We start from the raw sequence: 26,332 nt of genomic DNA, 5'->3' as shown, positions 1-26,332 counted from the left end.
TGGTCACTATGACCAACAGAGTCACCAATCAAATCTTTCTGTCACTCCCACTTCCAACAGCACTAACACCATCACCATAACTGCACCCTGGCCAGAATCGTAACCACTACTTCCACCACTACAACAGTCACCACACCCATCATCATCATCATCATCATCACCATCATCCCTCATTATCACTTCTTCATCACAGTTGCCACCACTATTTTTGTGGCCCCCCCACCCACTATCACTACTACTCTTTATGCCACTCTCAGAGGCCTTGAGATGGTAAGAACTGAATGTTTATCTAGATTTTTCTTGTTGTTGCTTTGTTGCTTGATCTATAACCCTGTATCCAAGAAGCATCCACAATTCCAGTTCCTATTTGAGAGCTGTACTAATGAATATGGGTGTGGGCGCTCATAACATATTATCTAAACACATGGTAATCAATGAAATTCATTCTTACCTCCGTGTATTGCTGAGTGACCTTTTCTGGAGTGGGCCCCAAGACCACATAAAAGTCCAGAATTCCCCCTATGGTGCGATATGTTACGGCAGGCATGGGCTGGAATGTCACATCTGAAAATATAGGAAAGTACCAATCAGGCTAGAAAGTTTCAAGATGTGGGATTCCCTCGAATATATGCTATATTCTCCCTCTTCCTGATTTCCTAGTAGCTAATATTGAGAGGAAGTATTTTTATTATACTTACACAGAGTTGAAAAGTCAAAGTCACATGGTCCTCCCTGGATTTCCCCCTTGGTGTGTCTTATTGAAAAGGTCTGATAAATCAGCTCATTTTATATATCATTATTGTAACTTAGAATGTCTGATAAATCAGCTCATTTTATATTATTATTGTAAGTTAGAGAGTCCCTTGCCCACAGGCCTGGCTGTCTTCCCTGGGGCCCTTTGGAGGGGATGGGTTCCAGCTTCCCTCCCTGCAGAGCTCCCGGCGGCCAATGACCACCGTAACCTAGCCACAGCCATGCTCAAGGACCCTCTCCACATGTTTGGATAAGCCTCATGCATAAAGGTACCGGCAGATGAACCAAGGTGTGTGTAATCCCATAAATGGCCAATATCCAGAGACTTAAAAGCAAGTTCCCAGAAGCGATATCTTATAACATACCTCTCCCTCTGGGAGAAACTAGCAAGCTACTGAGAGTTTCCTGCCCACATGGGACAGTCTCCCAAGCTTCCCATGGTGTATTCATATGCTAAAGCCAGTAACAAGCTGGATCTCATTCCCCTGACCCTGAGAAAGCCTCCAGTGAGGCATCATTGGGAAGGCCAAGTAGAGAGAGGCTTCTAAAATCTCAGGGCTAGGACGAATGGAGAGGTAACTGAACCCAATCGAGAAATCAACAATCAACAGGCTTTCGTGATTTGTGAATTTAGAATAACTTATCTTAGAAAAATTTCCTTCTACATAATCATCACGCATTGTCAAAATCAAGAAGCTGACATTCATAGAATACAACTGACTCAGCTAGAGAACTTCTTTAGATTTCACCAGTTTTTATGTGTATGTTTTTCCCACCCCACTTCCTGATTTTCCACCCTTTTCTCAACATGCCATACAAATTTCCTTCACCCCGTAAGCCTCTCAGAGTATGCACTCTAACCCGTAGCTTCATAAGTAATTCAAAATACACCAGCATCTCTCACTAGCTGTCCTTTAGACTTTTAAGTGTTCGCTTAGTTTTGCTATTCCTGCTTTTGTAATTTTAGCCAAGTAAAACTTGGGCTGATTCTTGTTGTCACATGTCACTGAAAATAAATAAACAGAAATTTTATCCATTCATCCAGAAAGAAAAATAATAATAACTGCCCAGATGATAATAATTTTGACTTCAGGGAGCATCTAGATCAAACACACTCTAAAATTCCTCAAGGAAGATTTTTTCACAAAAAATAAGGGGAGATGCTGGCATTCTCTTACCCATGGCATTGCTGTTCAGCAGGAGCACCCCGTGGGCATTGCCATCCTCCTCCATGGCCATGTAGTAGGGATGCACACCATAAGAATTCTTCAGGTACTAAGAGAGTCACGTGAGATAGTTGGTTAAAAGGGACTGTGACAGGGAGAGAAACAACAAAAATCACAAGCGTAGTTATATCTAGACTTATGTGAAATAAAACAAGTGACAAGCAAAGGACTCTAAAAATGTCCCACATGTCTCAAAGCAGAGTGTGACCTTCCGAGTGCAGTGTTGGAAGCCAGAGCATGATGGGAATCCCATGTGGGTGAAGAGAAGCCGAGTCGCCAGATGCCACCTGCTCTGCTCTTACCCCAGGGGGTTCGTCTCGGGAAAACATGCCCCAGGTGCGCCAGTCCAGGTCTCTTCGGAAAGATGTGTGCTCGTTCTCCCCAAAGCCATAGAGGTAGGTGGAGGGGAGGCGCGTGGAGATGCGAATGAACATGTCATTGAAAGTGAAGCCCAGGACCCGCGAGTCCCATCTGCAACACACACCGAAAAGGGGCATGTTTAAGAGAAAGTCATTCTACTGATTCTAAGTAGTGAACTTTCCAAGGACACGCAGACTTTTAGTTCTCTCCCCCTATTCAGAATACGGGGAAGGTGGGGAAGTCTATCTGATAAAAAATAATCATAGTTGTCCTGGGACCAACCTGGATTTGATCCCTGATATACCATATGTCCCCTGAGGACACACAAGAGTAATTTCACAGTACAGAACAAGGAGTGACCCCTGAATATCACCAGGTATAGCCCCTTAGCCCCCAATAATAATGATAATCACTGTATCACTGTCACCCCATTGTTCATCAATTTACTCAAGCAGGCACCAGTAATATCTCTGTTGGATATTATTGGTTTGTCCTTTCTCCCTTGCCACAGAGTTTGGGCTTATCTGGTAATAATCTCTAATCAATTCTAGACTACATTGGTATGTCCTGCTCCCCTTGCTACTAGGAGCTTAGTATATCAGTCACACCCATCAAAGTGCTCCCGAATCACTTCCATTCCTTTGTTTATCTATAACCACTTCTACCAGTTAATCAGCTTTTCCCCTAATCAGACTCTGTTAATTTGTAAGGTCAGACCTTGCTAGGACAGTGAACTTGTATTGTCAATTAATATTGCTTTGCTCTTCTCCTCATGTCTTTTGAATAGTTTACTTTAAAACGATGTCCTTTTTGTATGGACAAAGAGAGACCAGACCATTGTTAATATGCTTTGGTAACATGAGATTTAATTGGCTTCGAATATTATTCACTCCTGGGCATCTGCTTTCTCGACTTAAGCCTCAGCTGCCCTTACTTCCTAGCACCCTCAAAAGCAGGGTCCCGACGAGGGACGGGGCGGACCCAAGGCAAGCGGTGACTTATGTGCTACCCTGGCATCGAGATGGGCCTGGCCAAAGCTCCTAATGCTTAACTATAAGTTAAGAGCTTGGTCATGGACATGTCATGTCATGATCCAAAAGCAACGACAAGACTAGGACCCTGCTAGGGATAGGAAAGACTAATCTGGCCTGATGACCCAGGAGAGCAATTCTATAAGCTTAATGCATCTCTTGCTATTCCATACAAAATTATTAATATTATGAATGCTTATATGTTAGTTGGATAAGGAGAGGAGAAACACACCCATGGGATTCCGCTCTTGGGTGGGAATCCTGCTGAAAGACTCTGTCCTAGAAGAAGCATCCCCTGAGGCAAATAACTTTACCCCTATTGATTGTGACCACACCTATGTGTAAGCCCCAACCCCTCATGCTTGGGGATTTTACTAGACTGAAAGAGGGGGCTGGGGTCGAGTTCAAGGGCCAGTCCCAGGCCAGTCCCAGTGCCAGATCTGGAGAAGCTAGATCGAGATCCAGATCCAGAGGAGAAGGAGAATTAAGTAGGATGGGGGAGGTAGAAGCAGGAGGAAAATCAGAGGAGAATGGAGATGGGAATGGAATAAACTGCAACTGAGACCAACCAGCCTGGCTCCGTTTCTTCCTTCGCCTGCCTCATCAATGCCATCAATCTCCCGGGGGTGGGGGAAGCGGCTGGAGACTACCAAAAGCGGGCGGCGGGAAAGACAGCGCCACTGCCCTGTGCCCAGTGCCTGCGGTGTGGTGCTCCGCGTGGCCCTCTCCTCTCCTTTCTTTTTCTTTTTTCTGTTTTTACACACATCTCCATTTGTCCCAGCCCTGAGATTTTAGCAGCCTCTCCTTACTTGTCTTTCCCAATGATTGGAGGCTTCTTCCAGGGTCAGGTGAATGAGACCTATTATTGTTACTATTTTTGACCTATTGAATTTGCCATGGGAGCTTGCCAGGCAGGCTCTGCCATGCAGGCAGGATACTCTCAGTAGCTTGCCAGGCTCACCAAGAAAGACGGAGGAATTGAGCCCCTGTCGGCCGCATGCAAGGCAAATGCCTTACCAGCTGTGCTATTGCTCCAATACATTATCATTATTATTAACATTAATTTGATTATAGTTTAGGTATGAAGTCTACAATAAAAAACTTTTATCAAACCTCACCACCACCAAAGTAACCAAGACCCACCACCAATATTCATACATTAATTCCTGTCTACCTCTTCCTTCCCCCACCACCCCTTCCCCGATTTCAACTAAATAATCTCAGTCCTGTAATCTAAGGCCAAGGCTTTGTCATTGTTAGATACTGTCTTTTATTTGGGTTTGCTCCATATGCCAAAGATGAGAGAGATCAGCTGGTACTACCTTTCCTCTCTGATTTACTTGACTTATTTGACCTAACATGATATACTCTAGATTCATCCATTCATCTGTCACTGGATATTTAAGTTGTTTTAAGTCCTAGCTATTACACTAGGTGCAGCAATGACACTGGATCATACACAAAAATTCATTCAAAGTGGATTGAACATCTTAGTAATTCATAAAGCAAATGAAGGAAAAATATAAGTAGAACTCTCCAAGATATGAAGTCATTTTTAGACAGATTCCATTAGCAAAAATAACCAAAAAATGGGTACTACATCAAATTACAAAAGTTTGACAGGGTATCAAACACACTCCAAGGCTCAAAAAAAAATTGAAGGCCCATCTAAAAAGAAGATCCATCAAAATATTGGAAACAGAGATAAACAGATACTTTCCCCAAGAGGACATATGGCCAACCATGCCACCAGACATAATTAAAGCATGTTTATTGTAATTTACTGGTGTAATACAAATCAGATTTCAATGAGATACCATTTAACACTACTGAAAATGTATACATCAAAAAGAATGGAAACCGGGGCTGAAGCGACAGCACAGCAGGTAGGGGGTTTGCCTTGCACACGGCCGACTTGGGTTCGAATCCCAGCATCCCATATGGTCCCCTGAGTACTGCCAGGAGTAATTCCTGAGTGCAGAGCCAGGAGTAATCCCTGTACATTGCTCTGTGTGACCCAAAAGATAAAAAAAAGAATGAAAAACTCAGTTGAAAGCTGCATGCTGAAAGTAGACTATAGATCGAACATGATGGCCACTCAATACCTCTATTACAAACTACAACATCCAACAGGAGAGAGAACAAAAGGGAATGCCCTGCTGCAAAGGCAGGGTGGGGAGGTGGGGGTTGGGGTGGGGTGCTGGGAGGGATACTGGGAACATTGGTGGAGGAGAATGGGCACTGGTGGAGGGATGTAAATGAAATGTAAACAAACATGAAAGTTCATAAGTTTGTAACTGTACCTAACGTGATTCACTAATAAAAACTAAAAAGAAGTTCCAGCCGCCCCAGCCCGTGTCCTCTGCGCCCCGGCTCCTCCCCGGGCCCCCTAACTGCGGCCCGCCCTCTCAGGTACCTTCCCGGACCCTCGGCCACGCCCTCCCGCGCCCCGCTTCCCGCCGCCTGGACTCCCCGAGACCTTCCAGCCACCCCAGCCCGTGTCCTCTGCGCCCCGGCTCCTCCCCGGGCCCCCTAACTGCGGCCTGCCCTCGCAGGAAGACACTGGGGGCGTGTCCTGTATGTTAGTGGGCGTGGTCTAAAAGTGGGCGTGGCCTCCTCTCAGAGCGGCCGCAGTTATTCTTTGTTACCTCAGCTCAATCAGTACTTGTATGTTTTTGAAAATTCACTTTTGCAATCTCTAACACACAAAATAGCCATTAGCTTAGTCTGACACTATAAAAGCTCTCAGTTAATAAGGGAAGTTTAGCACGATCAGAAAACCTTCTTTCCACAAGAAGGAAAAAGGAACAAATAACTACAGAGCTCCAGCTCTATACTTCCGTAACAATATGAAGAAGCAGCGAAAATCCCCTCCACCAAGAGAGGGAGAAGAAAAAATCCCAGAAACATCAATGGGGGCTACTCACATCTATGACCTCTCAGATAAACAATTTAGAGAGGAGATCTGGAGGAGAGTCGACCTACTCCAAGCAACCATGGAACAGACATCCAATAAACTAAGGGAGGAGATGAATGAAGCGCTGGAACGGTCTACCAAGAAAATTCAGGAAGAAATGAGAGCAGAAATGAGAGCAGAAATTTCAAATCTTTGAACGGAAATCTCACAAATAAAGGAATCGGTAGATGAAATAAAAATCTCACTAGATGCCCTCAACAGTAGAATGACTACAGCTGAAGAAAGAATCAGCGACCTGGAAGATGAGCTGCAGAAAGCTTATAGACAACAACAAATCATGGCCAAAGACCTCAAAATGGCTATAGAGCGAATCAGAGCCCTGGGGGATGACTTCAAGAGAAACAACATAAGAATCATTGGAGTACCAGAACCACAGGGAAGTAACCCCAATGAAAAAAACACAGTCAAAGACATCATTGCTAAGAAATTCCCAGAGCTGGAGAAGGCAGGCATCCAGATACAAGGAGTCCGAAGAGTACCAGCAAAAAGAGACCCAAATAAAAAGACTCCAAGGCATATCATAGTCAGAATGACGGATGCTATGGATAGAGACACAATTCTGCAAGCAGCAAGGTCAAAGAAGGAAATTACATACAAAGGAGCACCCCTCAGATTTACAGCAGACCTGTCAGAGGAAACCCTCCGAGCCCGAAGACAATGGTGGGACATAGGGAAAAGACTCAACGAAATGAATGCCTCACCAAGAATACTTTATCCGGCTAAACTCTCACTCAAACTCGAAGGAACCATACACTACTTCTCGGATAAACAACAGATCAGGTCCTTCATAGACTCAAAACCAAACTTGAAAGAAGGTCTCAAGGGGCTACTGTAAGACAAGGTGGAGCCACATAAAAACAACAAATACCACAGAAATATGACACAAAATCCTATCACAATAATCTCTCTCAACGTCAACGGCCTAAATGCACCCATCAAGAGACACAGAGTGGCAAAATGGATCCAGAAATTAAACCCATCATTCTGCTGCCTGCAAGAAACACACCTGAACAAACAGAGTAAACATAGACTCAAAGTCAAAGGATGGAAAACAATCCTGCAAGCAAACAACCCCCGTAAAAAAGCTGGAGTGGCCATCCTAATATCCGACAACATAGATTTCAGGTTGAAAAAGATTAAAAGGGACAGCGAAGGTCATTTTCTGTTTATCAAGGGATATGTTCAACAGGAAGAAATCACACTCTTAAACATATATGCACCTAATGAGCGACCAGCTAAATATTTAAAACAACTCCTAGCAGACTTCAAAGAGGACATCACTAACAGCACAATAGTAGTCGGAGACTTCAATATGGCCTTATCGCCTCTAGATAGATCGACAAGAACAAAACTCAACAAGGAAACACTGACTCTGAAAGAAGAAATTGAAGAGAGAGGCCTAATAGACCTATACAGGGCCTTACACCCCCAAAAGAAAGAATACACATTCTTTTCCAGTGCACACGGAACATTTTCTAAAATAGACCATGTACTGGGCCCCAGAACATACCTCAATAGAATCGGAAAAATAGAAATTGTATCAACCATCTTTTCAGACCACGATGCGCTGAAGATAGAAGCTAACCACTCACTGACACGGAGAATCAAGTCAAACACTTGGAAATTAAACAATTCAATGTTGAACAATGAGTGGGTCAGGAAGGAAATCAAGGAAGAAATCAAAAAATACTTAGAAACAAATGAGAATGAAGACACGAGCTGCCAAAACCTATGGGACGCAGCTAAAGCCGTGTTAAGGGGAAAATTTATAGCTCTCCAAGCATTCCTCAGGAAGGAAGAAAGGGCCCACATAGACAGCTTGACTTCACGACTCAAGACCTTAGAAAAGGACCAGAAAAGGGAACCCAAACCAGATCGAAGGAAAGAAATAATAAAAATTAGAGCAGAAATTAATGACATGGAAACCAAAAAGACAATCCGAAAGATCAATGAAACAAAGAGCTGGTTCTTCGAGAAAATAAACAAGATTGATAAACCGCTAGCAAGACTCACAAAGAAAGAAAGAGAAAGAACCCTAATAAATCGAATCAGAAATGAAAAGGGGGACATCATAACAGAAACCAGTGAGATTCAAAAGATCATTAGAGACTACTTCGAAAGTCTATATGCCACAAAACAGGAGAACCTAAAAGAAATGGATGGATTCCTCGATTCTTACAATCTCCCAAGACTGAACAAAGAAGACTTGGAATACCTGAATAGACCCATCAATGTTAAGGAAATTGAAGCTGTGATCAAAAACCTCCCCAAAAACAAAAGCCCAGGCCCAGATGGCTTCACTGGCGAATTCTTCCAAACATTTAAAGAAGACCTGCTGCCTGTTTTCCTCAAACTTTTCCAGGAAATTGAAAAAACAGGAAATCTCCCAAACAGTTTCTATGAAGCACACATCTCCCTAATACCAAAAGCAAACAAAGACACCACTAAGAAAGAAAATTACAGACCAATTTCCCTGATGAACACCGATGCGAAGATCCTCAACAAAATACTGGCAAATAGGATCCAACAACTCATCAAAAAGATTATACCTCACGACCAAGTGGGATTCATCCCAGGGATGCAAGGATGGTTTAACATTCGGAAATCAATCAACATAATCCAGCATATCAACAAAAGTAAAGATAAAAACCATATGATCATATCAATAGATGCAGAGAAAGCATTTGACAAGATCCAACATCCTTTCATGATGAAAACCCTCGCCAAAATGGGGTTTGGAGGAACTTTCCTCAAGATAGTCGAAGCCATCTATCACAAGCCTACGGCAAGCATTATCCTCAACGGGGAAAAATTAAGGGCCTTTCCTCTGAGATCAGGCACAAGACAAGGATGCCCACTCTCACCACTCCTCTTCAATATAGTACTGGAAGTACTTGCGATAGCTATTAGACAAGAAAAAGAGATTAAGGGCATCCAGATAGGAAGGGAAGAAATCAAACTCTCACTATTTGCAGACGACATGATACTATATCTAGAGAAGCCTAAAACCTCTACTAAGAAACTCTTAGAAACAATAGACTTATACAGTAAAGTTGCAGGCTACAAAATCAATACCCAAAAATCCATGGCCTTCATATATGCAAACAATGAGGCAGAGGAAAGGGACATGAAAAAAGCAATCCCATTCACAATCGTGCCCCAGAAAATCAAGTACCTCGGAATCAGCTTAACCAAGGAAGTAAAAGACCTTTACAAAGAAAACTACAGAACGCTACTCCATGAAATCAAAGAGGACATGAGGAAATGGAAACATATACCCTGCTCGTGGATAGGGAGAATCAATGTTGTCAAAATGGCAATACTCCCTAAAGCATTATACAGATTCAATGCGATCCCTATAAATATACCCATGACACTCTTCAAAGAAATGGATCAAGCAATCCTAAAATTCATATGGAATAACAAACGTCCAAGGATAGCTAAAACAATTCTTGGGAAAAAGATGATGGGAGGCATCACCATCCCCAACCTCAAACTTTACTACAAAGCAGTAACAATTAAAACAGCATGGTACTGGAACAAAGGCAGAGCCGTAGACCAATGGAACAGGGTGGAATATCCCTACACACAACCCCAAATGTATGACCATCTAATCTTTGATAAGGGAGCAAGAGATGTGAAGTGGAGCAAGGAAAGCCTCTTTAACAAATGGTGCTGGCACAACTGGACAACCACATGCAAAAAAATGGGTTTAGACCTTGACCTGACACCATGCACAAAAGTCAGATCAAAATGGATTAAAGACCTCAACATCAGACCACAAACCATAAGGTACATTGAAGACAAGGTCGGCGAAACCCTCCACGATATTGAAGATAAAGGTATCTTCAAAGGTGGCACGGAACTAAGCAATCTAGTAAAAACAGAGATCAACAAATGGGACTACATTAAACTAAAAAGCTTCTGCACCGCAAGAGATACATTGACCAGAATCCAAAGACTATCCACAGAATGGGAAAGGATATTTACACAATACCCATCAGATAAGGGGTTGATATCAATGGTATATAAAGCATTGGTTGAACTCTACAAGAAGAAAACATCCAACCCCATCAAAAAATGGGGCGAAGAAATGAACAGAAACTTTACCAAGGAAGAAATACGAATGGCCAAAAGGCACATGAAAAAGTGCTCTGCATCACTAATCATCAGAGATATGCAGATCAAAACAACCACGAGATACCACCTCACACCACAGAGACTAGCACACATCCAAAAGAACAAAAGCAACCGCTGTTGGAGAGGATGTGGGGAGAAAGGGACCCTTCTTCACTGCTGGTGGGAATGCCGACTGGTTCAGCCCTTCTGGAAAACAATTTGGACGACTCTCAAAAAATTAGATATTGAATTCCCATTTGACCCAGCAATACCACTGCTGGGAATATATCCCAGAGAGGCAAAAAAGTACAATCGAAACAACATCTGCACATGTATGTTCATCGCAGCACTGTTTACAATAGCCAGAATCTGGAAAAAACCCGAATGCCCCAGAACGGATGACTGGTTGAGGAAACTTTGGTACATCTATACAATGGAATACTATGCAGCTGTTAGAAAAAAGGAGGTCAAGAATTTTGTAGTTAAGTGGATGGGCATGAAAAGTTTCATGCTGAGTGAAATGAGTCAGGAAGAGAGAGACAGACATAGAAAGATTGCACTCATCTATGGTATATAGAATAACAGAGTGGGAGACTATCACCCAAGAACTGTAGAAATAAGTACCAGGAGGTTGACTCCATGGCTTCGAGGCTGGCCTCACGTTCCGGGGAAAGGTCAACTCAGAGAAGCGATCACCAACTACATTGTAGTCGAAGGCCATGTGGGGGAAGGGAGTTGCGGGCTGAATGAGGGCTAGAGACTGAGCACAGCGGCCACTCAACACCTTTATTGCAAACCACAACAGCTAATTAGAGAGAGAGAACAGAAGGGAATGCCTTGCCACAGTGGCAGGGTGGGGTGGGGGGGAGATGGGATTGGGGAGGGTGGGAGGGACGCTGGGTTTACGGGTGGTGGAGAATGGGCACTGGTGAAGGGATGGGTTCCCGAACTTTGTATGAGGGAAGTATAAGCACAAAAGTGTATAAATCTGTAACTGTACCCTCACGGTGATTCTCTAATTAAAAATAAATAAAATTAAAAAAAAAAAACTAAAAAGAAAAAGGGTCTCACAATGGAGATGTTACTGGTGCCCGCTTGAGCAAATCGATGAGCAATGGGATGACAGTGATACAGTGATATTAATCATGATTTAATCTCATACTTTGACAATACTTTAATACTTCTTCATTTAGGCATGTATATGATTTTCTTCACTCTTTTGGGAACCATTTAAGTGCCTGTTTGTTTAGACCAAGGATTAATAATCAGATACAGTTTTTTAACATGACAATTTACTATTAAAAACTTTTATGACTCTTAAAAAAAAAAGAATAGAAACAATCAGTGTTGGCTGGCTGGTTCGCAGTGAAAAAGGAATCTTCATTCACTATTGGTGGGAATGCCTCTATGGAAAATAGTATGGAGACGTCTCAAAAAATACACATAAGTATATACATTATATATATATATATATAGGACTTTCATATGACCAGTGATTAATTTCTTGGCATCTGCCTCCAAACACAAAATCATTCATTTGAACAGGTTCATTTTAATGGCACTTCCTTAAAGAGACATAATTTAAACATAGCATCAAAAGCATAGCATCCGAGGGTCACCAGGTTATTTTTCCAGTCTATTAGCTGTCATTATTTAAACCCCATTGTGTTTATTTTGAACTTATCTTTCTTTGGTCATGAGAAGAGAGACCTCGTTTTCTACAACCACCTTCTATAACATTTCTAAAATGAATCCCCAGGTTTCTGCTGTTGCCTTGGTAACTATTCTGAGTGGATGGAACATTTCTTATAAGAACTGACATAAAAGAATGGATGATGTAATGTTTTGACTCAAAATATGACCTGCAGTGACATAAAGATGGAGAGACAATTGATCAACACCAGTTCCAAAACCAGACATGGAGATACTTGCATGATGGTGTCTGTGCTCTTCCGAATAATTAGAATCCCAAATGGATCTTCTGTAATATTGACATTGTAGAGTCTATCTTTAGGGGTGCTGGATGGAGTTTTGGGTAAGTTGAGAGGAACTGGGACTTCATAGCGTTTGTTGTTGGGATCAGAAATCTAGAATAGAGAAAATAGATTGTAGGCGTGAACAGTACTTTTGAAACCTCTACCCTTCATAGAATTTTGATATTTTTGACAAAGTCTGAAGGCTATATCGCCTTATCTTCCTTATGCTCATTTGGATTTTATTGACATGTCGAAGAATAATGTCAGAATTAATATGATTCAAATCTATTGCATTTTATTTTTAAGGAATGTATTAATATGGAAATATAATCATTTTGATATTGGTACTCTTAAGATAATCAATCTGTTATTTGGTCCTTATGTATATACAATTATGTTTTCAGTACATCATATTTAAGTATATGAGTGTATACAAATACCTGAAATTTTCCAAACTGAATAAAAAGAATACCCTCCCAAAAGAGTAACTCTACTTTGATTAGAAAAATTACTGCCCTTGCTAAATTGTTTCATTAAATGTCCATTTTCTTTCTACTTGCCATACTACTAAACAGAAGAAGATGTTGGCTTTAAGAAGAGAATGATGACCAAAAGAAAATGAGAAGGACCAGCACAGTAGGATTCTATAGATTGAGGGAAGGAAATGTTTCCAGCTATTTCTAGGTAACAGGGATAGTTTAGAGGGGGAAATATAGGCCGAGTATGAAAAGCTCTGCAACCACTAACCAAATAAAGAAAAAAAAGAATACATAGAAAAACACATACAAAGACACAGATGATTAAAATAGAGCATAAAGAGGCAAATAATGTGGAGAGAGCTACTAGGCAGTCAGGATAAATAGTGGTAAAAAAGCACAGCAAGGAACTTAGGCAAATTTATTTATTTTAAGCCCAGTTCAAGCCTCCCTTATGTCTCAGCACTGTGATGATCACCCTTATGGTAAATTAAAAGGAGCATCATCTTTGATTAGGTGTTGTAAAAGAAACAAGTACAGTTTGGTATGAGATTATGAAGACCTTTTAGGCAGCTACACTGGTTTCATTCATTCATTCCCTCACTCTCTCATAAACATCTGAATGCTAACTATCTAACAAATTCTATGCCAGAGTTTAGAAACATAAAGATGAAAAAACAAATACCTGCTTGAAAAATAATTTTGGGGGAAAATGCAGATGTAAAAATTTTGTAGACATAAAGGTAGTCCATCAGTATTGTATTTCATTCTTAGAAACTAAAAGATCACTACACTGTTCTGGCTATTTTCACAGATGCCCCGAATTCAGTGTCTAAAACGGAACTCAATCTTATTTTACGTAAGTCCAAAGCTTTTCAATGATCCCAGACCAATTAATGCTACCACCTTGTGTAGAGGTGCAAATTAGGGACCCAGTGTTTTTCCAGCCCTTTCCTCTCTTAGCTGACCAACCTATGATCAATAACCAGATCCCAGCATCCTACTTCCTACCTCTCCCTAAGTTGAGCACAGTTCTGCATCTCTTTCCCTGTACCAGGTCTGACTTAGCTGGAACCCTCACATGAATCATCTAACTCATCACCTCCTAATACGACTCTCCTTTTGCATTATTGTATTCCTGATCATTTGCTTTCTGCATTAGTACTTGCCAGATGAGAAGAGACCTGCCTGTTCTCTGATTGCTCTTAGATGTGGCAGTCAGGATAGCATAGAAGAGCACACTTCTCTCAGCATTCAGTTACCATGACTAGCAAAGCTTAGTGGGACTAAGAAGACTATCACTAGTACTTGACATATACACTGTAAACACTTACCTTAAACTGCAGCATCTCATTCTTGTGGTAGGTGACACTCAGAAGGAGCTCTTTCACAGGTGTTGATGGGAAAGCGCTGGCAGGAGCCTGGGGCTTTAGGGAAAGCCAAACTTTAACCCCATTTGGTTCATTCATAGTATGGTTGACAGAGTATAAACTCTCATAAAAATAGCAGTATGGGACTCGCTCAGCATTGGTTTTCTGGAAAGTAAAATCAAAATCAACATAAGTTCCACAATGGTACGAGGATTATCATATAAAAAGGAGTTAGAGAAAGCATTTTGTAGGAAGGAAAACCAGACATTTCCCAATGCCTTCAATTCTATCACTGATGCATAACACCACTCGGAATCTCCATGTATCTCCATGTATACTACTCGGTAGTGACATAGTTTGAATTCTTAGTCATTATGTAAGATATGTGTAAAAACAAAATCACTCCCTCCACATTTCCTATCTGTTCCTATTGAACCTTCATATTGAAAAGAAAAATTTAGGTTCCTTGCAGAATTCCTTTCTTTCCAAGGGTTTTAAGGAGTGACATGGGAGCTGGTGCTATGCACATAAAATAAGGTATAAGGGATTTTAATGTCAGTTAACACAATGGTTACCTCCCAGACACAACCACGTTTATTGCATTTCTCCTTGGTGCCACCATCCTGGTCAGGATAACAGTCTATTTTATCTTCATTCTTTGTAGAGTCCCATTCCAAGGTATATGCTTCTCCCAGGGTAAGTTTAAGTTTTGTGATGTAAGTGATCTGTATGAATAGAGAAAGAGCGAGGAAAGGCAAGCTCAGGTCTTGCAAGAGCTGACAGGTCAGTCAGATCCTTCTAATTTAGATACCTCAGACCTTTTACCTTTTTACATACTTTAATCTTTTTACATCTTCAGACTAGCACACCTGTTTGACCTACTGGTCTGTGGACTGGCAATTAAAACCATGGCAGCAAACTAATGGTTTTCACCCCTGACTTCATACCAATACTGGTTCAAGGACCACTGATTGAGACAACTACCTTAAACCCTTCAAAGGCTGATCACAAATTCAATCCAAACTGATCTTTTTCCAAAAATGAATCCTGCCTATTGTACTTGTGTACTTATAGATTAACACAAAGCTATTTTCAGTCCTTGCAGTCCTTAGATGGGTTTGTTCTACTTTCTTGGTCTGAGTATTGTATTTGTATAAACACCCTTTCTAGAAAAACCATGCCTGCTTATAGAATACACTGATAGTTGCCTACCCCATGTAAAAGTTTCCTCTTACTCACTTTTTTTGTTTGGAAAACAAAATTTCCAGATAAGAAATAACTATTGAATTCATAGCTGTGGATGTTTGGACTGGCTGGCCAATCTTTTTTTTTTTTTGCTTTTTGGGTCACACCCAGCGATGCTCAGGGGTCACTCCTGGCTCCGCACTCAGGAGTGACCCCTAGTGGTGCTCAGGGGACCATATGGGATGCTGGGAATCGAACCCGGGTCGGCTGCGTGCAAGGCAAACGCCCTACCAGCTGTGCTATTGCTACAGCCCCTGGCTGGCCAATCTTTACTTTCTTGCTTTAAGGGTCTATTCCTAATTTTATTTCCTCCCTGCATGCTCTTTTATACTGCTGTAACCAACCTGATAGTAGCTACATTTGAGCAGTTGCTTCAAATCACAGAGGGAAAACATCCTCAATCCTGACAATGTCAACCCCTGAACTAGTGCCAGCACCACCTCCAAAATGGGGGGAAAATGTGCACAGTCTCTCTAATTCATTTTTCCTTTGCTTTTTGGGTCACACCCAGCGATGCACAGGGGTTACTCCTGGCTCATGCGCTCAGGAATTACTCCTGGCAGTGCTTGGGGGACCATATGGGATGGTGGGACTTGAACCCAGGTTGGCCGCGTGCAAGGCAAATGCCCTACCCGCTGTGCTATCTCTCCATCCCCTCTCTAATTCATTCTAACCCAGTCATCCTTCTTTTCCGAACCTTCTGTCTTTCCTAAACAGGTAATAAACCATGCCTTAGTCCTTCAGGAATCCATGCAACTTTATCAAAAAGAACATTGTAAGCTATGGAAATCCTAATAGGCTATCCCAATAAATGGACATTTACCTGTAGCATCTTGTCATAAGTGACGTTGGGAGACATTTGAATTGGAGCACCATTGTGTTTCACTGTTAAGTTCAAAACAGGTGGGCTACCGAGTATTGTAATGTTTTGAAATTCTAAATTATTAGGATCTTTGTAGGTTGAAGGCGAAGTCTTCAATTCCAAGCGGTTCTATAAAACAAGCAGAAGTATTTGCCAATAATACACAGGTTCTCAAGCAATACATTTTAGGATAACATTGGTTTGTGCTTTCTCCTCTGCCACAAGGAGCTTATTAGGTTTGCTGAGTAACAGCCATCACAGTGCTCCTGAGACACTCCCATTCCTCTGTGTTAATCTGTAACCTCTTTCTCTGTGCTCTGCATCCCCAACCAGTCAATCACCTTTATCCCCAAATCAGACTCTGTTGACTTCTAAGATCGGATTCTTCTAGAACACTGAATTTTTATTTTTAGGGAAATATTGCTTTTCTCTTCTCCTTACGTCTTTTGTATAGTTACTGTAGAGAAATGTCCTTTTTGTATAGACACAGGAAGACAGTTACTGTTATACTTTTGTAATTTAGGGGTTAATTGACTCCAAATGACATTCAGTCCTGGGCATCTGTTTTTTCAACTTAAGTTTCAGTTGCTCTCATTTCTTAGCACCCCAAAACAGGGTCCTGATGAGGGACTGGATGGACCCAGGGCAAGCTGTGAGCTGCCCTGTCATCAAAATGGGCTAGGCCAAGTGCCATAATACTTAACTACAAGTTAAAAGCACAGTCATTTACAAATTCTGTCATGATCCAAAGAGTAACAACTGGATTAGGACCCTGCTAGAGTTAGAAAAGACTAATCTGGCCTTAGCACTGTATTCTGGGATCTATAGCAAGATGTCCTCAGGAGAGCCACCCTACAATCTTAATGTATCTCTTCCTATGTTCGTACAAAATGACTAATATTATTAAGAAATATAAATAAGATGAATTTTTCAGTGGTTGTTGGACTAAGGAAAGGGAAAAATGCACCCCAGGTGGTATTTCACTCTAGAGCAGATAGCCTGGCTGGCTGCTGGAGATCTTTGTCTTTTCTTAGAAGGGCTTTCATATGTTGATTATGCTACCTGATCTGGGTGTAGTTGCTACACTCAATGCTTAGAGGTTGGGTCCGGACCAGGTTTTTGAGACATAGCATGAAGAGAGGAGCATGGGGGACAGGAGGAGATGGGAATGAGGGGCAGATGAATCTGGAATGGGGCGCTTAGTGGGACTGGAACAGGCACATGGGAAGAATGGAATAAAGAGCCACTGATCACCAACCAGCTAGCAGGCCTGTTCCTCCTTCATGCGTTCCTTGGCAGCAGCTGCAGGCCAGGGTGGGGAAGCGGCTCATGGCCATCCAATGCATGTGGAGGGAGAGAGACTGTAGCACGCCCACCACCCCTCACTTACTAATTTTGTGATTACACAATACATCTTAGGCCAGATACCCAAAGCTCTCTGGATGGCTTTTAGCTGTTATCACTAATATGTACTCAGGAAATAAAAACATATGCTAATAGTCCATGTATATGTGAGAGATAGAGATAAGAGATATATAGCAGCACAGAGAATGTTCTTAAAACAGAACTTTCAAAGACTAACTGTATTGAGATTCAAGTATTATGAAGTAAATCATAAATCAAAATGTGCTCATCCATAGTCATAAAAGCATATGACTAAAAATTTAATTATGCACATGAGCTAATAGACAAATCTCATACCCAAATTTCATAAAAATGTGGGCCAAATGATCACTCAAAAAACTGGAGCAGATGCTTCATATACAAGACCTCAGGGTTTATTGCTCAATACCAATAGCATGGTTCCCAAGCATGGTTCCTGGAGTAGCCCCCAAGTGTCCCTATCTGGGGCCAAAAACAGCAACAACAAATACAACACACAATACACACACACATACACACACACATGAGTACTCACTTGGGTGATAGAAAACTCATAGAAGATATGTTTGTCTTGGGTCAAAGTACCTGAAAGTGAGAGAAAAGTGAGTCAGACTGCTGTCTAGTTGTCATAATAAGACAGATTTCACCCTGGTTCTCCTCAAAGCTACCTCTGACGAATGATGAGACTATAGTCTCCAAGGCCAAGCCTCCCTTTTCCCATTTCCTTCAACTCCAAGTTTTTTCATTGCATACTTCTTAGGCAAATCCATTCTCTGTGCTTAAATTATAGTAATATCAGTATGAAAAATGGCTAAGGTGCCCCACAGCTAGATCGAGGCACCTTCGCAAAGTGTTTTCTTAAGGTCTCACTAACAGGAGCATGTCTTTCATGTTGTTCACAATAGTTCACAAGTAGTTGGGAAAGAAACATCCACTTCAAATGGCAGGAACAGTAAAGCCTCTCTCAGAAGTTCTTTGACAATACAAAGAAAGCCTAGAATTACTTAGCTCAGCAATGGAAAAATTCTAAGAGGTAGAAATGTGTTTACTTTCCACCTTTGGTCCTCTTACCACCATCCCTAAATATTACACCTCAAACTAAACTTCTCGAGAATGGTTAATGGTTCTGTGCCTAGTGAGATTTCTTCCACAGTGGAATGATGGGGTAGCTCAAAGATGCAGACTTGGGTGTAGCAACATGGTAGTAATAGCACTCACCTGTCGATTCTCCATCATCCCAGAACAGTTCCCCTTTTGCTTCTCTCTTCTCATCGAGGGCAATAAGAAGACCAAGAGGGTTCTTCCGGCTGTGGAAAATAAGATATGTATGTGACAGGCTCAGGATTCAAAGAATTTTTTCCCACAGATTTCAACTCGGGAAGATTAGCCACAGCAGAAAGTTCTGTTTCTTCATATTTGCCAAGATCATTAAGGAGCCTCTTCCAGTAGAATCAGAATCTTCAGTCAGAGGAGATAAGAATACCCTCAAAGACCGGCAAAGTCCCGGAATTTAAGTCCCAGAATCACCGCAACAGGGACAACTAAAGCTGTGGATGCAGCTTTTCTTTAGAATACAGATGATTAGAAGATAAATCATAAACAATAATTGGTTCAACTGGCTAACCAGTGATGACATACAAAAGAACCTGGGTATGTAGTTCGGTGATAAAGCACTTGCCTTGCTTATATGAGGCATTAGGTTCAATCCTCAGTTTCACACACACATTTATTGCAGTTGGGGAACTTACAGATTTTTCCTCATTAAAAATTGTTTTGATTCCAAAACCAATAAAATTTATTAAAAATCATTTTATGAACTGACAACTTTCCTAATTTGATTCTCTGTTTTAACAGAAGAGTGAAACATATGGCATCCAGATTTATAGTTTAGAAATCACAAAATAATATTTCAAAGCAGTAAAAATTGAAAAAAGAAATAACTATAGAGGGGCTGGAGTGATAGCACAGTGGGTAAGCCGTTTGCCTTGCACGCGGCTGACCCGGATTCGAGTCCCAGCATCCCATATGGTCCCCTGAGCACCGCCAGGGGTAATTCCTGAGTGCAGAGCCAGGAGTGACCCCTGTGCAATGCCAGATGTGACCCAAAAAGAAAAAAAAGAAAAAGAAAAAAAATCAGCTATGGAGCAAGAGAGTTCAGAAAAAAAGTGCTTAGAAATTTGGCGGTGGCAAGCTATAATGCCCAAAAGTAGAGAAAGAGTATGGGGAATATTGTCTGCCATGGAGGCAGGGGGAGGGTGGGAAAGGGGGGGTATACCTGGGATATTGGTGATGGGAATATGCACTGGTGGAGGGATGGGTGTTTGATCATTGTGAGATTGTAACCCAAACATGAAAGCTTGTAACTATCTCACAGTGATTCAATAAAATTTTAAAAAAATTAAGAAAGGAAGAAAGAAAGGAAGAAAGAAAGGAAGAAAGAAAGAAAGGAAGAAAGAAAGAAAGAAAGAAAGAAAGAAAGAAAGAAAGAAAGAAAGAAAGAAAGAAAGAAAGAAAGAAAGAAAGAAAGAAAGAAAGAAAGAAAGAAAGAAAGAAAGAAAGAAAGAAAGAAAAAGAAATAAAGAAAGAGAGAGAGAAAGAAAGAAAGAGAGAAAGAAAAAGAAAGAAAGAAAGAAAGAAAGAAAGAAAGAAAGAAAGAAAGAAAGAAAGAAAGAAAGAAAGAAAGAAAGAAAGAAAGAAAGAAAGAAAGAAAGAAAGAAAGAAAGAAAGAAAGAGAAAGAAATTTGTCGGTGGCAGCACTTCCTCTGCTGGAAGGGTTGGAGAAGATCTCTGCAGGTGGAATTGGAGTTAAATGTGAAGGAAAACAGTGAGTATAGCAAGGCATAGCCAGGGATGGTCCAATGACAAACAAAGAAACTAAAAATTGAACAAAAAAAGTAGTAAAATAAATGGATAGATTTAAGAAGAGTGATATTTTTGATGAGACTCGTCCATAGAGTATAATAAGGAGAAGTAGTGGTTGGATTGTTTGTTTTTGTATCATTTTCAGCCAACCAGACTGGTGAGTCAATGCAAGAACCAAGATTATGGTGTTTCTGGGCCCCTGCAGGATCACATATCACCAGGACTTGCTCAGCAGGAATCAGGGGAAGACATGGTTTTTAAGTTCATGTGGAAGCAGGGTGTGAATGGCCCTGAGCCTGAGCACTATTCAGATGAATAGCCCTTGAACTTCAGGGGAAAAGCAAACTGAGGTTTTTCATTTTGAATAGATGCTTTAGGTATCTAAATGCAGAAGAACCTAAAGGTGGATGTAGAGGAAAGGAAACCACCTGGCCTTAAACACAAATGTGTTTTCCATAAATACCATTAAAATAAAATCTACATTTTGTAAAATCAAAAAGAAAAGGAAGCTCAAATACAGGCTCCTAGTCTCCAATCAACTTGCTGTCTATTAAAAACACTCAGATTCTTTGAGAGACAGATACAGAGTGAGCCTTAGTAGAAAGGGGGGCTGTGATTTGAGACTTAAATCAGGGCAATGAGAGAACTGGAACATGAGGGGACAGAAAGTTCACAAGTAACTTTTAAGCCTATTTCGTATCACAAAATTCCTCAGTGGGAAAAAATGAGAAACTGAGGCAAAAGGAAAAAGAAGCTGGATCTCCCCTCTCCAACTCCTCACCCCCCCACCACACACACTCATCAATAACTTAGAAATGAAAGTAAATGAATCAAAAGCACAACCTGACATATGAATGACTGGGCTGAGGCAGACAGGGTGATACACAGACCTCATTTGCTGAAATTGAGAGGTTTTAGGGATAAAGTTCCAGCATTTCTGAAAAAAAAAACACTGAAGTTTGACCATTTGGTCAAACTTTATATCACCAATTGTGATATGAAGAGAAATTCAATAGATTTAGAAGGGGCATAAATTTAGGTTTTTTTCCCAATCATCTGAATAAATACTCTAAATCACAGCTTTCTTTGACGATGACATCAGGCATGAGTCACCCAGAGCACCCGAAGTGGGGCTGGTGAGCCCAGCACCTTCCCAAACAAAGCCCCAATAGCCGAAAATCTCCACACTCCACAATTGCCGCCATGCTCATGGCTGGACTTCACTACTGGGATCGAACCTCATCCAGACATTAATCTGTTGAAAACCTCAGTTATGCAGGTTTTGTGACTGAAATCTCCATCCAGGGTCTCACAGAGTTGGGGTGGCTACCTCTCCACATCTCCCTGTTCTTCTGGAAGCCTCAGCAGTCATGGCCATGAACTGCCTTCCGTGTCAGGCTGACTCATCCATGGCACCCAAAGTCACCATTCAGTTAAAAGTTTTACTCAAGCTGTATCATCTCATTCAAAATTTTTGAATTCTTGGAGCACATAGACCCATTTGCAGCCACGCAACATCTCAAACTCTACATCACTGATAAACCATGAGTAGCACACCACATTGGATGGGATGTAAAGTAGATGACTACCAAATCTCAATTAACAAACTATCAACACAGAAAGTTTAACCTGTAACAACATCTTATACAAGGTAAAATCTTATACAAGGGCTTAATGACTGACTCCATAGTGGAGATACAGCAATCTGCACATGCTTTCTTCTAAGAAAACATTTTTTTATAACAATCTATGTAAAATAAATTATTCAGGGACTGTGATAGATGCAGGCTTGAGGAGTGGTTGGGAAAATTGGAAATGATGGTGGTGGGAAGATGCAATGGTGGGGATATTTGTGTTGAAATATTGAATGTAAAAATAATTATGAATAATTTATTAATAAATAAAATTTAAAAAATTTGAAACAAGAATATGCAACAGGGAGGGTATGAGAAAGAGAGACAGACAGAGAGAGAGAAGTGCCTGTCATTGAGGCAGGCGGGGCGGGGCTGGGGTGGTGTAGGCTGGAAGAAAACTGGGCACTCACTGGTGGTAGGAAATGTACACTGGTGAAAGGACAAAGGGATGGATATTGGAATATTGTATGACTGAGCCCCAGTCATAAACAACTCTGTAGCTGTTTATCACACAGTGATACAATAAAAAACAAAGGCAGAGTTTGATGACACACACCCCACCCAAACACACACATACCCTAGTGATCTTCCCCTCCACCACCCACACCATGCTTCCTCTTCTTCCATTTGGACAACATGTGAAAACAGTTTGCTCAGCTTAGTCAGCATTTCTGTTCAGTGGAAACTCCCCGCTGGGCAGTACCTGGCCACTGTGGTTGTTGCTGGCTGCTGGATGGGGAAGATGTAGCCTCCTCGGAGGTGAAGTCCGATTTTGTCTTTAGGAAGCATCATGGTCTCTCTTTCCTTCCTCCTGTACAGTTGGGCCCCCTGAGGCAGGCAGACAAAGCCAAGACCTGAGTCCCATCACAGACTCACCTCTAGCTCATGGGCTCAGTTATCCACACTTCTCTCCTCTCCCCACCCAACCCAATGTCTTGTTTTATCAATCATGCATGAGAAAAAGAAAACTCAGAGTAATCTGTTTTACATTAGCTGGGAGATTTTGAGAATATTTTGATCATAATGAGGCTATTAGATAAATATTATAGGAATCGGGCATTCCTTTAACAAGAAATCTGACTACCAATCAAGGTCAAATTGTCCATCGGTCCCTTTAATAATTGTCCATATACTGGAGTTGCTGAATTCACCTTGTTGCTGAACTAAAGTGTATCGAAGTATTTTTTCAGATATTACTAAGATTGTCTGGAGCGATAGCACAGTTGTTAGGGTGTTTGCCTTGCATGTGACCAACCCAGGTTTTATTCCTCCGTCCTTCTCGGAGAGCCTAGCAAGCTACCGAGAGTATCCTGCCTGCATGGCAGAGCCTGGCAAGCTACTCATGGCGTATTCGATATGCCAATATCAGTAACATCGAGTCTCACAATGGAGACATTACTGGTGCCCGCTTGAGCAAATTGATGAACAATGGGATGACAGTGCTACAGTGCATTACTAAGATTGTCACAAAGTAACCTAGAATTCTTTAATTTAGCCACAGATTTGTGGCAAACACTAGAGAAACACTGTTCAGTCACACAAATGGATGTGCATGTGCACATCTTGTCTTACAGCTGCAGCTTCGCCTCAGGGAGTTAAAGAAAAAGTCAAAGATACTCACGGTCTCATAATCATACCAAATAGCATCCGGTATATATGCCTCCACTTTTTCTTCACCCTGGAATCAAAACAAAATATTGTTCTTCATTTCTAATATTTACTAAGGATTTTTTTTAAAACCAATTCACATTTAACTGAGTACATATATGGCTTTTGTTTTTGTTATCAAATAGCACCTACCCTCTGTCTATCTTCTGAGAGGAATAGAAGCAAATAACTTGGCAAACATTCCTCCACCCCAAAAGGCAAAAGGCATATTTATCAACATCATATTCATCATTATTATCATTAAATGGAGCATATTATGGTTAAAAAATCTTCTTCTTTGGGGGCCAGAGAGATATTACAGTGGGTAGGGCACTTGCCTTGTATATGGACAACCCGGGCTCAATCCCCAATATCCCATATGTTCCCCTGAGCACAGCCAGGAGTGATTCCTGAATGCAGAGCCAGGGGTAATCCCTGATCATCACCAGGCATGGCCTCCCCAATTCATTAATTCCGGCTTTTATCAGTGAATTCCCAACAGGCCCCGGAGATGAGTGCTATTATTCTGTCTCCTTTAAGGTTGAGGCACGTGGCCTCTCTCTGACCAGCACGAAGCAGCAGAGACAACAGTCTTCCTGGTCTCTGTCCTATCTTGCCTCTTGACACAGAGCAAGTCTTCTAGAATGCTCTGGAGACAGAGAACACTGTTCCCAAACTTGCAGGAAGATACTGATGCTTCCACACTATCTGGGAACCTGGTCCCACAGGTTCCACCACATACTTAAGTCTTTAACTTGTTGCTTAAAAAAGCCTATGGAAGTATTTTTTTTCAGATGTTATCAATATTGGTGTTAATTTTGATGTCCTCTTTGGTATCTTTTAAATATCTCTTGATATTCTCTTTGGAACAAAATCAAGAGCAATGCTTGCAGGAAGGGACATGCAGGGTACAACAGGGATGAACACTGAGGCCAGTGTATCTGGGTGGGGGGCACACTTGCCTGGTGCAGCACGGGTGTGATGAGGAGGCCAGGACCCCATAAGAACTGTTGGTGCACATCCCACGTGCTGTTGTCAGTATAGAACCTGGAAGTGGGAGAGATGACCATTGAGATGCAGGCGACATTCCTAACAGTTCTCCCCACAAGCTGACTAAAAGAAGTGGGCTGTCTCCTGGGGCAACTCCTTCCAAATTACTCTGACGTACGCTCAAACCCCACCACCCTTCTTCTTCAATCAGATCCAACCCACCAGCCTAACAACCCTCTGATTCTTCTCCAAGATTGTAAAAAATTCCTTTATCAGTACTTATGCCAGGCAATGATTTCAGACAGTAACTTAATTTTCTATGCCCCTCTTTGAAAAATTAATGAAATTAGCAATGTATTTTACTGATTACTAAGAAAAAAACTAAAATTCATTCTCTCCCAAGTCCAGCAAAGTCACAGATAATTTACAACTTTCTCTCTTCCAGACCATCTGCCTTTTTACAGAAAGTTTCAGAAAGTGGCTAAGTTTTGCCCAAAGTAACAAGTTCGTAAGAATGATGCAGCAATATGCTAGGGAGCTTTAAAATATCAGACACAGAAGGGAAGTAACTGTATTCTGACAAAGAGAGGTTCTTCAGATGACTGGATAAAGAAACTAACTATGGTACATCTACACAATGGAATACTACACAGCTGTTGGGAAAAATGAAGTCATAAAATTCACTTACAAATGGATGGATATGGAGAGTATTGTGCTGAATGAAACAAGACATAGAGTGATTGCACTCATTAGTGGGACATAAAAAAACATAGTATGAGACTAATACCAGAGGACAGTAGAAACACAGGCCAAGAGGATTGGTCCGTAGTTGGAAGCCTGCCTCAGGTTCTGGGGAAGAAGGCAGTTGGGAAAGAGAAGGGACCGCTATGACAATGGGGTTGGAAATGATCACATTGGAAAAGAATCGCATGCTGAAAATAGGCAAAGGAATAAACATGATAACCTCTAAGCATCTGCATTGAAATGATAGTGCCCAAAATGGAAAGAGAGAGAGAGAGAGAGAGAGAGAGAGAGAGAGAGAGAGAAGGAGGGAGAGAGAGAGAAGTAAAGTGCCTGCCATAGAGTCAGGCTGAAGGTGGAGAAGGGAAAACTGGGGACATTGGTTTGAGAAATGTGTACTAGAAATGGGTGTTTGAACATTGTGTGACTGAAACCTGATGATGAATAGTTATTTAATTGTGTATCTCACAGTGATTCAATGAAATAAATAAATAATATTTTTTTAAAAAAAGAGAGGTTCTGGACCCTCTGCTCCTTAAAGAGTCTTCTAACCCATTTTGGCACCCAGAGCAGCTTCTTACAGAAATAGACCCAGACTGTGAACTGAGCTAAAATATCAGAAACCAAAACTCATATAAACTCATATAATCATATAATCTTCATTCTCAGCAATGGAAAAC

The 26,332-nt window shown here is 41.3% G+C and overlaps 1 protein-coding gene across 1 annotated transcript in view; it reads right to left on the bottom strand.

The window, feature by feature from the left end:
• Positions 1-26,332, bottom strand: part of LOC101544608 (maltase-glucoamylase) — a 244,248-nt gene that overhangs the window by 144,760 nt on the left and 73,156 nt on the right. Inside the window, exons 20-31 of the mRNA XM_055129619.1 lie at positions 24,884-24,968; positions 23,896-23,952; positions 22,978-23,102; positions 18,997-19,085; positions 18,314-18,363; positions 16,357-16,524; positions 14,864-15,013; positions 14,253-14,453; positions 12,399-12,553; positions 2,282-2,450; positions 1,932-2,028; positions 452-564 (exon numbers count right to left, since the gene is read on the bottom strand). Of these exons, the coding sequence (XP_054985594.1) occupies positions 452-564; positions 1,932-2,028; positions 2,282-2,450; positions 12,399-12,553; positions 14,253-14,453; positions 14,864-15,013; positions 16,357-16,524; positions 18,314-18,363; positions 18,997-19,085; positions 22,978-23,102; positions 23,896-23,952; positions 24,884-24,968 (1,459 nt within the window). The remainder of the gene's footprint in view (positions 1-451; positions 565-1,931; positions 2,029-2,281; positions 2,451-12,398; positions 12,554-14,252; positions 14,454-14,863; positions 15,014-16,356; positions 16,525-18,313; positions 18,364-18,996; positions 19,086-22,977; positions 23,103-23,895; positions 23,953-24,883; positions 24,969-26,332) is intronic.

The sequence above is a fragment of the Sorex araneus genome, chromosome 1 (assembly GCF_027595985.1).
Source record: "Sorex araneus isolate mSorAra2 chromosome 1, mSorAra2.pri, whole genome shotgun sequence".
Lineage (NCBI taxonomy): Eukaryota > Metazoa > Chordata > Mammalia > Eulipotyphla > Soricidae > Sorex > Sorex araneus.
This window is presented reverse-complemented; position numbering and strand designations above follow the sequence as displayed.